General features: G+C 43.3%; 1 protein-coding gene across 1 annotated transcript in view; it reads right to left on the reverse strand.

Moving 5' to 3' along the window:
* Window positions 1-14,981, reverse strand: part of ANTXR1 (ANTXR cell adhesion molecule 1) — a 97,216-nt gene that overhangs the window by 60,225 nt on the left and 22,010 nt on the right. The window contains exons 7-9 of the mRNA XM_026715196.2: window positions 12,833-12,901; window positions 11,538-11,618; window positions 4,998-5,058 (exon numbers count right to left, since the gene is read on the reverse strand). Of these exons, the coding sequence (XP_026570981.1) occupies window positions 4,998-5,058; window positions 11,538-11,618; window positions 12,833-12,901 (211 nt within the window). The remainder of the gene's footprint in view (window positions 1-4,997; window positions 5,059-11,537; window positions 11,619-12,832; window positions 12,902-14,981) is intronic.

Genomic DNA, 14,981 nt, shown 5'->3' on the forward strand with positions numbered 1-14,981 from the left:
TGAGTGCAGGAAAAAAAAGAGAGAGAAATAAATGTAGTTGGTACTACTGAAAATCAGCATTTTTGACACTGAATTTTGGCTGCACGAGTATAGGTCCATAATTACAATTATGCAGAGTTGGAAAGGACCTGTAGGGGAACAGCGAGCTGAGCTGGAAAGTGGAGTTAAATGTGTCATGAGTTTGCCACAAGAGATCTAAGTCCAGCCCTCTACCATGAATTCCATTCATCTCAATCCAGTGTCAGTTTACTTTTGACCATCCGTTGACTAGATTATTGTGTCTACGTAGCAATAATAGACTTTTTTTTTGTGCTTTGAACATAACAAACACTCCTGGTTATTTGCACCTGACAGGACCACCGTGATAACCTAGCCCAACCCACTGCAATATGCAAGAAAACTAATTACATCGTTTCAAAAAGTGCCTATCTAGTGCCTTGTTCAAATCCTCCAGCACATTACCTGAGATCTGTGAACTACAGTTTGCCTAAAGTTTTTTGTTTACATTATTTGCAGTAAATTAAAAGAATTGCCTTTTTGACCTCCAACAATATATCTATAAATGCAACAAAGGGTACCTTTTCTGCTTAAACTCAGCAGTTGAAATAATTATAATAGTAGCTTAACTGCTGCAAGATTGCTCGCCCAGACTGACTACAAACAACGGCATGACAAAGTAGCCGCAAATAGTACATTGGAATGCCTGCAAGAAGTACCACTTGTCTGCAAGCAGGAACATAGATAAAGTAATAGAAAATAAAGGAGCTAAGGTGATGTGGGTCTTTAGAATTCACACAGTCAGCACCTGTCACATACCACCCCACCCTTAAGAACTGTCGATAAGAAAGACAAAAAGGAGTCAGGAAAGTGAATGTTGCAGTACCTGGAGATAGCAGAAGAGAAGAGAAAGAACTGGAAGAAATCACGAAATACAAAGACCTGTAAATAGAAGTAGAACAACTGTGGTGAAAGAAAGCCATGGCCACAGGCGCCTTGGGTACAATCCCCAAAACAACTGGAGCACCACTTGAACACCATTGGCGTTGACAAGATCACCCTCAGTCAGTTGCAAAAGGCAGCTTCATTCGGAACAGCTTACATCTTGCAACAGTGCCGCACTTTTAACTCTACCCAACTATAACATCTGCATTCTCGAGTCGTTGGGAAGGACTCAGTAGGTGGACAAAAACGCCAAACCCAGCCTAATCGTGGATATGGCTGGCTGCCCATCCAACCATCGTAATCATAGCAACCACAGCAACGATAACAACAAAGCAGCAAAGCTTTGTATAAACTCAGGTCAATGTTCTAGCTTTTAATTGTAAAATGTTGGCATCTACACATCTGGGAAGAAGACCTGAAATTCAAGCAAAGGAACAAAATAGGTGCCTGGACTCTTTGATACTTTAAAAATATATTGGGACTTGATTATTTAAAGGCACGTTCCCCTTTTTTGGCGTCCTCTGGAAATTGACTTCATCTCCCAGGTTTCGCACAAGCAGAAACCACCAGCTGGAGACAGAACTTCTTTCCCCAGATGTTCTGCCTGTTTGGCAGATGTTTTCCTTACTGTTTTACTGGCTCCCACTACAGATGCCGTCAGCTGAATTTTGGGGAGATGGCTTCCCAGATTCTTTTAACCAGAGAAGCCCAAGTTGCAACATCCTGACCGCTATTTCCCTCCGCTGTAGAGTTTTCTGTAGAGTGGTTGTGGAGACCTGATTTCACTATCAAACGTGGTCCTGCGGAGAGCCTAAGATCAAAACTCTGCATATGCACTGGAGCTTCCAAAATATCACCGCGTCTACTTGTTCTGGGTTCTTGAGGGGACAACAACAGCCTTCATCTGCTCTACTGGCATGTTTTTAGGAAGTAAGTGTCAACCCTGAAGCTGGCCTGACCGAGGAGGTTTCAGCGTTGCCACAATGGTGCCGAGGAATAGGGAGGGTGGGAATAGAGATAGCTGGAGTTTTGTAGCCAAAACAAAATACTTTCCCCTGGGAACCAAGGTCATTCCCACGGGGGGCTGAAGAGAGGGCATTAGACAATGTGACTGATTATTTGGGGAATTGGGGAAAACTTTTGCTTTTAATTAGGTGAAAACCATGGGAACCTTTAGCGTTGGTTTTCACCAGTCTAGGCCAATATGATATATCCAATAAACCTGTTCTTTGAGGAACCTACCTGCCTCGGAGTTCTGTTTGCTATGGGCGTATTACTTGGAACCCTGACAGTGGGGGCTTTAAGATTTCTATTCATCCAGGATATCTACTCAGTTCTATACTGAAAGTATCAGCTAGTTTTCATCCAGGTCCCTCCTGCCAAACCAGGAAATATCTGAAAGGCCATTAAAACACCTGAAGATAAAATAAAAACTGAGAACAACTGAATTCATAGCTTTGTTCATTAGGACATTGGCCCAGGGGTGGGATTCAAAATTTTAACAACCAGTTCTGTGGGCGTGGCTAGGTTGGTAGGTGTGGCTTGGTGGTCATGCTATTGGATGGGTGTGGCCAACTCAACATCACTCACGTCGAGGCACCCACCTCCTCGCCTGGCCTCTCATGACTGTGGGGATGCTGCAACAGTCATAAGTGTGAAAAATGGTCATAAGTCACTTTTTTCAGTGCCATTGTAACTTTGAATGGTCACTCCACACATGCAAAGTACCAGCAAAGGAGGGGGGAAAAACTCCAGAGCGTTTCCTGAGTCAGGAAGTCTAGTCCTGCCAAGAATGTAATAAGGGTTAACGGAGAGAAAGTTTCTGTAAGCAACACCAGAATGTTTCCTTCCTGCCTTCCTTGCAGGATTAGCCCAGTAATTTCTTCCAACAACCGGTTCTCCGAACTGCTTAGAATGTTAACAACCGGTTCTAGCGAATAGGTGCAAACTGATAGAATCCCACCCCTGCATTGGCCAAACCTTGGATGAGAACATGTTTTAATAAACAGAAGTCAATTCTAGTTTGTGGCATAAAACTCCCTCCATATGAGCGATCCTACGAATCATGCTTTTTAATATTTTGTAATGCAGTTCTGGAGTCAAACACTGGGTGCCAAAACATCGGAGAAAGTGTTAAATTATGAATTTTAATGCAGTTTTATTTGAGATTTAGAAGTTTAGAGCTAGGCTAAAATTGGATGGACCAGACTGAAGATTACACACTAAAAAAAAAATCAAAAATCAGCACGGGCTGAACAAAGGCAGCTTATCCATTGGTAGAACGTAAAATGGGTGGGTCAGCATTCTTCATCGCACAGCTTTGTCTGCAGACTTTAAAAAGCCTGGGGAATGAACTGATGTGTGTTTCTCATCTAACATGCAAACTCACTCCCATTTATATCCCAAATCATTAGTAAACATTTGGCGGAGCCCGTGAACTCTGAATAACTCTGTGATTCTGCAGAGCCTCATGGCTCTCCCGCTTCTCCCCAGTGAGATGTTAGATGTTTAAAGAAGCCAACAGGGACCCTGGAGGGGCAAAAGCCAGCCGACTGGGGTGGATGCCAAGGCCTGTTTGCCAGCTGCTACCCAGGGAGGATAACCCTCTCCAGAATAAAGAAAGTTCTTCCCCCCCCCCGCCCCCCAGTGAATCTATGCCAGAAAGATAAGATCAGAATGTAGGAAAAAGAGAAAATAAGTCCAGGGTTGTTTTTTTTTGCAGGAGAAGCTGGAATAAGCCCGAAATGCTGAGATGGCTAGAAGATCTTTTCAATCAAGGCTCCCCAAACTTGGGCCCTTTAAGACTTGTGGACTTCAACTCCCAGAATTCTCCAGCCAGCTATGCTTCTGGGAGTTGAGGTCCACAAGATTCTGGGAGTTGAAGTCCACAAGTCTTAAAGGGGCCAAGTTTGGAGACCTCTATCTTCAATGGTGAGTCCAGGGGTGAAATTCAGCTGGTTCGGACCGGTTCGAGTGAACCGGTAGTTCTGGATGTTAGTTGGCCTCACTCGCTGACCCCTGCCCTAGTCTATCTTTTATTTCCTTGTTTTGAAGCCCAGCTGATTTTTGTGGCACAGCGAATTGCTGTTTTACTCACCAGGGCTGCAGCAGAAGGTAAGTTTTAGCTGAAAATGGCTGCTTTTAAAACACTGTGCGCGCGTGCAAAGCGCACACTCGCCAAACCGGTTGTTACACCGGCTGAATCCCACCACTGGGTGAGTCTAACATTGATTTATCCCTGTATCTCTTTGTTCCTAGGAGGTCTGCTTTGAAATAAAATTCAATCCAGTAGTTGTCTTATTCTCAAGCTTGCTCCCGTTCCTACATCGGAAGCCTATCTAGAAAGCAGAGAAGTTTGCCTCCACTGCAAATGTGGAACTCCGCAGAGTGTTGAGTAGGTTGTTCTACTTCTCATAAAAGATATGAGATTTCCTGACAGGAAGAACAATTAATCAGTGGAAGTGCTTCCAGAAGTGGTGGGTGCTTTATCATGGAGGTTTTCAAGAAGAGACCGGACACAGTCTTATACATCCCAAGCAAGATTCCTGAATCCAGTTTATCCTTCTTGCTCCCAATCCTGTGGATGGGGAATCGGTGCTCCCCTGCCCAATCTTGATATACCTGCCGGCAAGGGAGCTAAAGTTTGAAAAGGGACAAAGCCAAGATGGAGGACGGTGAGATTTGCATTTCTCTCTCTCTTTTGTTTCAAACATTAGCAAAGGCAACAGAAGATGGGAGATTTGGGATGGAACCGAAGTAGGGAAGGTGCAAACCTCCATCAATTGGCCACCTGATATCTGATAAATGAAGTTTGAGACGTCAAAGCCCATCCGCCCTCAATGAAAACCAACCCTAAAAATAGATCAAATCAAGATTTTTTTTTCTTTTCATGCAAGCAGACAACCAACAGATGGAATTTTCTGGCGTTTTCGAGCCAAGGAAAAATTCCCCCAGAGTGCCAGAACACAGCTGACTCCCTTCCTTCTGGGATGAAAAAATAAGAGACGCCATTCCCCGAAGCAAGAAAAGCTGAAAATATTCCGTGGTAAACTCACCGCCTGCACAAATGCTGGAAGGTTTTGCAGCAAGGATTTCAATGCAAGATTTCTTCAGAATCTAGAAGGCACAAGAAAGAATAACACGGTTTGACAACCTTGTGTGCATCCAGGTGAAGAACTCCCAGTGTCGCTCAAGGCTGAGATATCTTTCTTTCTTTCTTTCTTTCTTTCTTTCTTTCTTTCTTTCTTTCTTTCTTTCTTTCTTTCTTTCTTTCTTTTTTCTTTATTTCCTTCCTTTCTTCCTTCCCTCCTTTCTTAGAAAAACTTTATTAAATGTTAAAAAGATATATACAAAATACAAAGCATTTCATTAAAAACAAAATAAAAGCAAAAACATATACATTACAAATTAGTTAAGACGGTGCTTTCTTATCAAACAATATTCTAATACTTATTTCATATATCTGGTCAGTACTCCCACTATATCCTCTTTATATTCTTCCTTCCTTATCTATTTACTCGCTGGTTTCTATTATTGATCCAATTATGCCACTTTTCCCAGACAGTATAATTTTTTGAGTCTTCCTTTTCTTTTAATCTTAGGGTAAGTTTATCCATTCAGTGCAATCGTAGACTTTTCAGATTATTAAGTTTTCTACTGGCATCTGATCACCCTTCCAACATTGTGCAAGCGATATCCTTGCCGCAGTAATTATATGTAAAATTAAATATTTTATTTCTTTTGCATATTCACCTTTTATTATTCCCAATAAAAAGATTTCTGCCTTAAATTCTAATTGAATGTTCGTAATTTCTCTTGGATGTTTGCATTTTTGTCTGATACTTTTTACTCTTCGGGCAAAGCCACCAAGCGTGGAAGAAGGTACCCCTTGTTTGTTTTCATTTCCAACAAATTGGGCTTCAATTTGGATACATATTGTCTCATCTCAAAGGGGCCAGGTACCACCGATAACACATTTTGTATTGATTCTCTTTATCTACCATCGATTTCGTTATTTTGTAATTTTGTAAAAAGGCTGGGATAGCTTAACGCCTAAACCAAAAAGGACTCCGGTTAAAGGAGGCAAAAAGTCAGAAGACCTGGAGAATGAAAGGAGAGGTCCCATTTTTAACAATCTTTCTTGTTACCGTCGTTAGGTGAATCATTGCAGCTGTTAAGTTAGCAACACAGTTGTCAATCTGGTTTTTTTGCTGGTCAGAAAGTCACAAAAGAGGATCATGTGACCCTGGGATTTTGATCATGTGACCCTGGGGGTGCTGCAACCGTCATCAGTGTGAAAAATGATCCTGAGTCCTCTTTTTTCAGTGCCATTGTAATGCCAAACGGTCACTAAATGAGTTGTTGTAAGTCAAGGACTGTACTCTGGCAACAATTCCCATCCCCAGCCTTCAACACTTGTGTGCAGAAGATGCAGGTGAAATAATATATTTTTTATAAGTCTCCACAAAAGGTTGAATATGGGAGAAAAGCAACAGATTTTTCTAACTATGTTTCCCCCAAAACAAGACCCAGTCAGAAAATAAGCCCTAGCACGATTTTTTTCAGGATGCTCGTAATATAAACCTTACCCCCCAAATAAGCCCCAGTTAAGATCGCCAGCCAGCCGGATGCATTTAGTACCCCATTTTCCCCAAATATAAGACCTAATGCATCTTTTGGAGCAAAAATTAATATAAGACCCGGTCTTATTTTGGGGGAAACATGGTTAAGTAAGGCCTCATATTCGGGAATATCCTTAAAAGGAGAATGAAGAAACGGAAAAAATTAGCCAGGGTGAAAGAGGAACTGCTGGGAGGGGAGCCAGCCACGGAGGGAAGAAATGCCATCGTAAGGATCAAAGTTAAGCAACTAGCAAGCATTCTAGATTCTTTCTAGATTCCTTAGATGTGTCTAGGTGTGACTCTCAAATCAGGTTTAATTCCTATTTATGCTCTCTCACAAAATTAAACCTGGTGCAAATCTTTAAGGCTGAGCCCAATGTAATCCAGTCTGAAAGATATAAATCACCGCAGCTTAAAAAAAAATGAATTTGGAACTTTTGCTTAAAAAAGCAGGATGTAAACATCCAGAAAGAGGCATCCCTGGCTTGGAGTCAGTGACCTTTGAGTGAGTCACAGCATGAAGACTTCTGTTGCGATCCTCCAGAGTAGCCAGCTAATTTTATTTAAGTGGCCCACGCATCCCCACAATCTCATTCCAGCTAATTCTTTCCAAGAAAAAGAATGGGAAACTTCCTGGGAGAAGGGTGAAGAGTTCCAAAGTCCTATTTGGATTCTGCAGGAAGAAATGGAGGTACCTATGGCTATTTTCCGACACTCGGCAGAGCTGAAATAACTCACACGTACGCATACCTCTTTGCTAGGGAGGGCCTAAGAGTCAGACATAACCCACAATGACGAGGGTCTTCAAACTTGGCAAGTTTAAGACTTGTGGACTTCAACACCCAGAATTCCTGAGCTAACATGACTGGGAGGAGGAGGAATTCTGGGAGTTGAAGTCCACAAGTCTTAAAGCTGTCAAGTGTGAAGACCTCCTGTGCAATGACATCAGAATAATGGCACAGCGGCACCATTGAACCCCCTACATAGAACTCAAGGGACACAAGGATGCTTTCTGGGTCATCGGCGTGATCAAAGGGCCCCCATGGATGCAGGTGGGAGCTGCCAGTGGAGCTAGCCCTAGGTGCAATGTGGACTAGCTCCGTAGCAATGGTAGCACCTTTTGACTGAAACATAAAAATAGTACCACAGCTTTGCACTGTAATAGCCGTAGTCCTTAGACTTATATCCCGCTTCACAGAGTTTTTTTACAGCCTTCTCTAAGGCCCCAACAATCTGGGTCCTCGTTTTACCGACCTCAGAAGGACGGAAGGCTGAGTCAACCTCGAGACTGGTGAACTGCCGAACTGCAGCCAGTAGCCAGCAGAAGTAGCCTGCATTATTGTACTCTAACCACTGCACCACCAAGGCTCATATGCTTCGCCCCTGGGGGCATGACACACACACACACACACACACACACACACACATTAAGGTGGGGTTTGTTTCAGTGCCTCTAAATTTCCTGGTTCAGTCTTAGGCTCCTCCATCATGGCATTGCTGGCCCCGCCTGCATCTGTTTTGATCTGCACACTTAGAATCAAAAGACACATGATGTAATTTGCTGATGATAATCTTGCCATTCTTTATCTCTTTGCATTCATTTATTTCCCACCATGATTATTGTTGTTGCTGTTGTTAAAATAACTGGCTTTTAATTCACAAAAGGGCGTTTTAGGGGTGACTCTCACAGAGGCAAGAACTGGTGCAGACCCAGAGAATCTGCACAAAGAAAACCACAATTGGGGACACCACAATCACACACTCACACTGTTCTCTGACGATGCCTGCAGAGTCCACCTATTCAACACTCTTCCAGCTGTTTACAAAAGCTGCTGTTCTTTATGATTCTTTAGGATTTCAGTCCATCTTTGCCCCCCCAAATATTGATACATCTGGTACCTTTTTGGCAGAGAAGCCCTTTGATACCCTGCCAAAACAGACAATGATGAATCAAGCACCAGGTGTAGCCATTTTCTCCCCACCTGCAGAGGTCACGCTTTCACTTTCGGGCTAAGTAATGTTTGCCATCCAGCCATTTTTCTTTATAAAAAAATCTCTCCAATCGTCCTCTTGTGAAAGGTTACCAGATGAGTCAGAAATCAACCAAACCTGGTTCATGGGTTCTAGAGTGAGTTTTCTGAGCACGAAATCTAGTGAGTTGCTGCTGGAAATTGAAGCTATCAGAAATACAGCCAGCGAGACAAAGAGAGAGGAAATACTTCTGGAATCTATTAGGAACAGCTGTAGAAGGAATGCAAGTCTAAAAGCTCAGAATATTTTTCTCTTCGCACAATACCTGGTACCCTAAGCACATTTGTACGTTCGGTTAGAAGAAATTATAGGGGAGGAAGGGAGGGAGGAGAGAAGAGAGAAGAGAGAGATTGTTCCTGATCCAGAAGATAGATTAGAGCAGTCTCCAAACTTGGCAACTTTAAGACTTGTGAACTTCAACTTCCAGAATTCTCCAGCCAGCAAAGCAAAGCTGGCTGGAGAATTCTGGGAGTTGAAGTCCACAAGTCTTAAAGTTGCCAAGTTTGGGGACCCCTGGATTAGAGTAAAACCATTTGTACCTGGAGGGATCAGGAAAGTAACTTCTATCCCTGCTTTGTAAATGAACATCAAAGTCCATACCAATACAACTGGTGTTGGAAAGCAATTGTGTTTCTTTCGTCGCAGTGGGCTGCAGATATGCAGAAGCTCTACCGTTTCTTTGTTTGGCCTGTTAAATCTCATCTAAAGTGATACGGTGGGTGAAGAACCAATGGTCTTCTGAAGTGGAAGGACACTTGGATTCCCACCGTGGTCGAAAGGCTACAGAAGTCGGTGGAGTTGGCAGAGATGGCTAAATGGACCATGTTACTCAAAGAAAAGAATATAACTACTTTCGCTGCTACTTGGAAACCGCTTCTGGACTTTGCATTTGAGATGGGTCCTCTTAGTTGCTTCTGTCTTTTTATCTTTTGTTCTCTGATCCAATGAAATGGTCTTCCAGACGCTGCCAAAATGCAACTTCCTTATCTAACGGGGAGGCAAACTGGGAATTTCAGGGATGTGACATTGGGAGAACGCAAAGTTCTCCATCCTGGTGATGTAGGAAGCTTCCTTCTGGCTTAGCGTCACTGATCCAATCTTCGCAGATGTTAAGGGGAAGAATTCCAGAGGAAAAACCTCCCAGAATCTGATCTGGAGAGGCTCTACAACGAAAGCCAAATTCTCCTGCGTGTCAAGGATTTGCTCTCCCGTGGAGGAAAACCTGCCTGGGGTTTAGCAACAGTTGAAGGCAGGATAACTTTGCAAATACACAGAGAGACACACCACTCACAAAATGCCTGCAGACAGTCCGGTTGACTTACAAAAGTTTGTTTAGTGATTGTTCAAAGTTACAACAGCACTGAAAAAAGTGGCTTATGGTCATTTTTCACACATGACTGTTGTAGCCTCCCCCACAGTCCCCATATTTGGATGCTTGGCAATTGCCTCATATTTATGACGGATGCAGCACCCTGGGTCACACGATCCCCTTTTGCGACTTTCTGACAAGCTGTTGTGGTTCGCTGGCAGCCGATGCAGCCGGCAGCGGAATTGGACAGCGGGGAAGAACAAGGACCAGTCCGGGAGTCTGGAGAGGACTCGGGTGAGGGTCCTGCGTCCGATAAAGAGATGGGGCCAGGACCATCTGGGAATTTTGTGCTGGGAGCAGAGAGGCAGAGGAACAAGGGGAGCCTGTTCCCATTGTGCGTATGCACAGAGCTGCTACAAGGCAACAGCAGCTGAGACAAAAGGGGTGACTCAGGAGTAAGGCTTGGAGGTGATTGCCCTCCCATAAGGTATAAAGGAGATGCAAAGGTGATGAAACCTTTGCAGGAAGCAAAGTCGTTCGTTCAGTTCAGATTCATTCTTGAAGCTCTTTGTGCTTTGGTTGGTTTTCTTTCTAGTTCACTTGATACTTCTGTTATTGGCAGCACTTCACAGGGAAGAAAGGTGGGTGCTTATCTCGAGGGACTGTTTGAGAATTCATTACTGGCTGGGAATGAAAATAATTCCCAGCGTTGCAATAAAGCAAGACTTGTTTTTAAAATAAGCCTGTGTGTAATTATGGTCTCGGAAGCCTTGGTCAGAACACAAGCAAAGTCAACGGGAAAAGCCAGATTAACTTCACAGGGCTGTTGCTAACTGAACAACTCCAGCAATTCACTTCACAAATGTAGCAAGCAAAATTGTAAAAGGGGAGAAAATCACTCAACAAGTTTCTCATTTAACAACATAAACTTTTGGGCTCGTCGTAAGCTGAGCTGTATGGGAAGGTCCTTCAGTAGAAGCTATAGAGAAAGGATCAGGCCAGGGGCCTCCATATGTGAGGTCAAAAAATGGTCAAAGTTGCTGGTTTTGATTGAGCCAGTCATGGGTGCCATCTTGACTCTTTTAACCCCCAGGCCCTTCGCCAATAGCTCTTCCCAAAGACCTCACACTGCTGCCTGTTCAGATCTAGCTATAACAAAAATAGAAGGGAATATCTGCACCTCGGGGTTGAATGGTGCAGTCCATCGTGTTCTCTGGACTTGGTGGTTTTCTCGCAGGTGTTTCATCCCCGGACTAAGTAACATCATCAGTGCTAGCAATGACCCCCAAAAATATTGTGGAAAATTGGCAAGACCCACTAAGACAGTACTGCACTTCCCTGTTTTGGGTGATTTGTGAGATGCAGGATTCATAATGGTATATAATTCGCCCTGCCCACTGAATAAAAGCCGCGGATTCTTTTTGCTTTTGATAAATCGTTCTTTGGCATTTCAGAGCTATCATTCAGCCCAAACCTCTCTTCCACCCGGCCAAGCCATTCAGTTCAGTGGCTGCTACTGGTTTCTTTCTAGGAAGCCCTTGAATGTCCCAGCACTGATAAATATACTGTTTCTGGCACAACAATGCTAATTTCACAACGTCATGGAAATGAGTACAGCGGTAAGCAAGACTTACGGAGTCTATGATTCCCTGGAGCGCTTCGAAACCATCATTCACAGGGAAGACGTGATCCTTGCTGTCAGCGATCCGAGCCAACTGGTTTTGGAGGGGGGTGGGAAAAAGTGGGTCAGCCAACAGGGACGCAAGGAAATGCTGGACACACACAGTCAATCAAATCCCAAGAGGCAGATGGCCATTGCACAAGAGGCGGAGACAATCGTTTGCCAAGCTTTGTTGACATTCGTGTTTGTGTGTGCCTTTTGTTTCTTCCACGCTCATTTTTTTCTCAGGATTTGAACTCATCACTACAATAGGGGGATTATAGTTTTTCTAAATACAATAGTGGGAGGGTGAAGGGGAATTAGCAACCCCACCCTTGAAGCAGAGAACTTGAATATAATAGGACAGAGTTTTGCAACTTCAGCAACTTTCAAATGTGTGGACTTCAGGTCCCAGAATTCTGCCTGGGGAATTCTGAGAGATGAAATCCACATCTTTAACTTAAGCTGCTGAGACTGAAAAAAAAACTAGGATAGGATCCTGGCTGAACACAGACCATAGTTTAAATTATTGCAGGAGAACGAACCCATGGAGTCTTTAGAGGCTACTTCCAGACTCTTTGGCAGTTGCCTACAACCAAAATTCTTTCCAATCTAATTCTCAGAGTTTTCTTTAGCAAGATTTATTCAAATAGGAGGAAAGGGGTTGTGAGAACTCCAGCAGTTGAATGGTTTCCTACTGAAAGACGTTTGGATCGATTTCATTTTTCTTTTTTTCTTTTATTCCAGCCATCCTGGGATCTGTAGCTATGTCAGAGCTTTTTCACAGGAAAAGGTGCCCCAAATCAAGATGGTGGCCGTGTCATGGCGGGAACTGATGTTACGCTTGTCAAAAAGGGTGGAGGCTTTGATGCCATCATTCTGGCCACTCTTTTGACATTTTGGAGCCATGTCCTGCCAATAATCCTGGCCTTCTGGCTCCCTTGAAAGCAATTTCGAATGAGGCTGAAACAGTGGTGGTATGCTACCTGCTTGGACCGGTTTGGCTGAACTGGTAGTCTAAAAAAGCAATCAGCTGAGAGGAAAAAGCTCAGGATTGGTCCTCCCACCGAACCCTGCGCCTTTCCCTTCTTTATCCTCTCAGCCTCCGTTGGTGTGGGGAAAGCTGTGTGCACATGTTAGGTGCGCAGGTTAGGTGCACACATGCACCATCACCAAACCAGTCGTGGAACAGGTAGGATCCCATGGCTGGACTGAAAGCTGTTACCCTTAAACCAAGCATTGCCCAAATGCAAGAAGATGGCGAATTACCTGAGTTTCATTGAAGTCCTTCACACCAACACAATACACCGTTGCTCCCAGCTCACGGGACCGGTTGGCCTTGAACGAGAGGACAAAGCATTGGTTGCACCCCAAACAGCGTAAAGAAATTTCGTCACTCTTGGATGGGGCTTCCTAAGAACCATTTTATCTCCTGGCCCACCTCACCTGCCTGCCTGCCTGCCACCTCAGCAGGATGGAGTGGGGTGGGGGGAACCCATCTTCAACCTGGTAGATTTGCTTTTCTGTTTGGGATGTAACCCATAATTATTATTATTTTTAAAAAAGAGTCCTGGACTGAGGGAAGGAGAGGGAAATGCAATTGCTTCATCTTGGTGTCCACCTTCCTGGCCTTCCTTATAGCGTCCAGGTAGTTCTCAATTCACACTTCCCAGTTCCTAGCCAGGTGCCTTAACCACAACACCAAAGCAGCTATGCAAAAATATCTCTTCTAATTTCACCAAGGTCTCTTTCCCCAGAAAAGAATCTTCTGATTGTCTGCCTCCCCTCCTTTTTTTAAAAAAAAGTTTACATTTCAAACATATTTTATTATTTTAGCTGGCAGGGATAGCTGCAGTCTGTGGTTCATTTGATTCTTCCCCTACTCTGTATTTTTCCATTTTTCCTGCTTGGCTACCCAATTTCTTAGTAGCATTAGTAGTAATCATCATCATCATCATCATCATCACAACAACAACAACAATAAGTGCCTAGAGACAGCAGAAGAGAAGAGAAGAGAACTGGAGAAGATAACAAACTCCAAAGACCTACAAATAGAAATAGAACGACTATGGCAAAGGCAAGCAAGGGTGGTACCAAGAGTCATAGGCGCCTTGGGTGCAATCCCAAAAGAACTGGAGAACCACTTGGATACCATTATTGGCATTGACACATTTGCCACCAGTCAATTGCAGAAGGCAGCTTTAGTTGGAGCCGCTTCCATCCTGGGGCGATCTCTGTAACACCGTCAAACATCCAGATTTGCCTATCCCAGGTCCTTGGGAAGAACTTGATAGGCACACAAAAGATGCCAAACCCAGTCTGAACATCTGGCTGACTGTGCAATGAATAATAATAATAACAACAAAAACAACAAAAAAAAGATAAAATTTAAAAAAAATAAAAATAAATAAAATAAAAAATAAAAATAAATAAAATAAAAATTAAAAATAAATAAAATAAAAATTAAAAATAAATAAAATAAAAATTAAAAATAAATAAAATAAAAAATAAAAATAAATAACATAAAATAATAAAGTAACATTTCTCTCCTGGTGCTTCTCTTTAACATTTTCTGACCAGAGAAGTCAGTTTGCTGCCCTGTACTATGCAAGACTGGTTGTCCCCCTAGTTTCTTGTTCACCTCAGAATCGTATTCTTGGGAATTTCTTTTAAATGTCATTTTTTTTTCAAAAAAAAAAAAAATATTGCCAGGAGCTTCTTCTCTGGAACAGAAATGACGGGGAGGCAGGAGAGAGCGAAATCGGCCTGCCTTTTCTGCACAACAATAATAATTATGACTGCAGAAGAGGGCTAAAATTACACGTCTCGTGACGTATGCCTTGTCCCTCGTAAGGCAGCTCAATTCCCGAGCACCCTAAAAGAAAGCAGGGAGGATCAATTCGGCCAATTCCCTCCGAATGCTTCAGCCAGGGAGGATGGGCCGTGATAGCTTTCTGCAATCTGATGCCCTCCAGATGTGTTGCAGACTAAGAATTCCCTGAAAGCATCTGGATTGGGGAAGGCCATATTGTGCACGGATGGATTACTCTACCCCTGTGCTCTTATCTGTTTTTTTTTCTCTTCCCCCCACAACACAGCGAAGTTAATGTGCTCAGCCCATCCTGGAGCCCAGTTAGCCTTTTTTTCTCTAACTGCACTGAAAATTTGTATTACTGAAAAAGAGTGTCCATAATAATCCTTCTAAAAGATGTTGCAATGCATCTGCTGAATCCTGAAGTATTTAATTTTTGCAGTCAAGAGCTGACACTGGAGGGAAGAGAGCGGCAACATTTCCCTTGTTTTCCAAGTCCCTGGGCTAACACCGGGAAAGAAATGCACTGGGTTTATATTTCATGATGTGCTTTCTTCATGCATACTTCCCAGAACTGGGCGGGGTGATGGTGGTGTTAAACAAAAT

This window comes from Pseudonaja textilis, chromosome 9, assembly GCF_049901715.1.
Source record: "Pseudonaja textilis isolate UNSWEBS1 chromosome 9, rPseTex1.2, whole genome shotgun sequence".
NCBI lineage: Eukaryota > Metazoa > Chordata > Lepidosauria > Squamata > Elapidae > Pseudonaja > Pseudonaja textilis.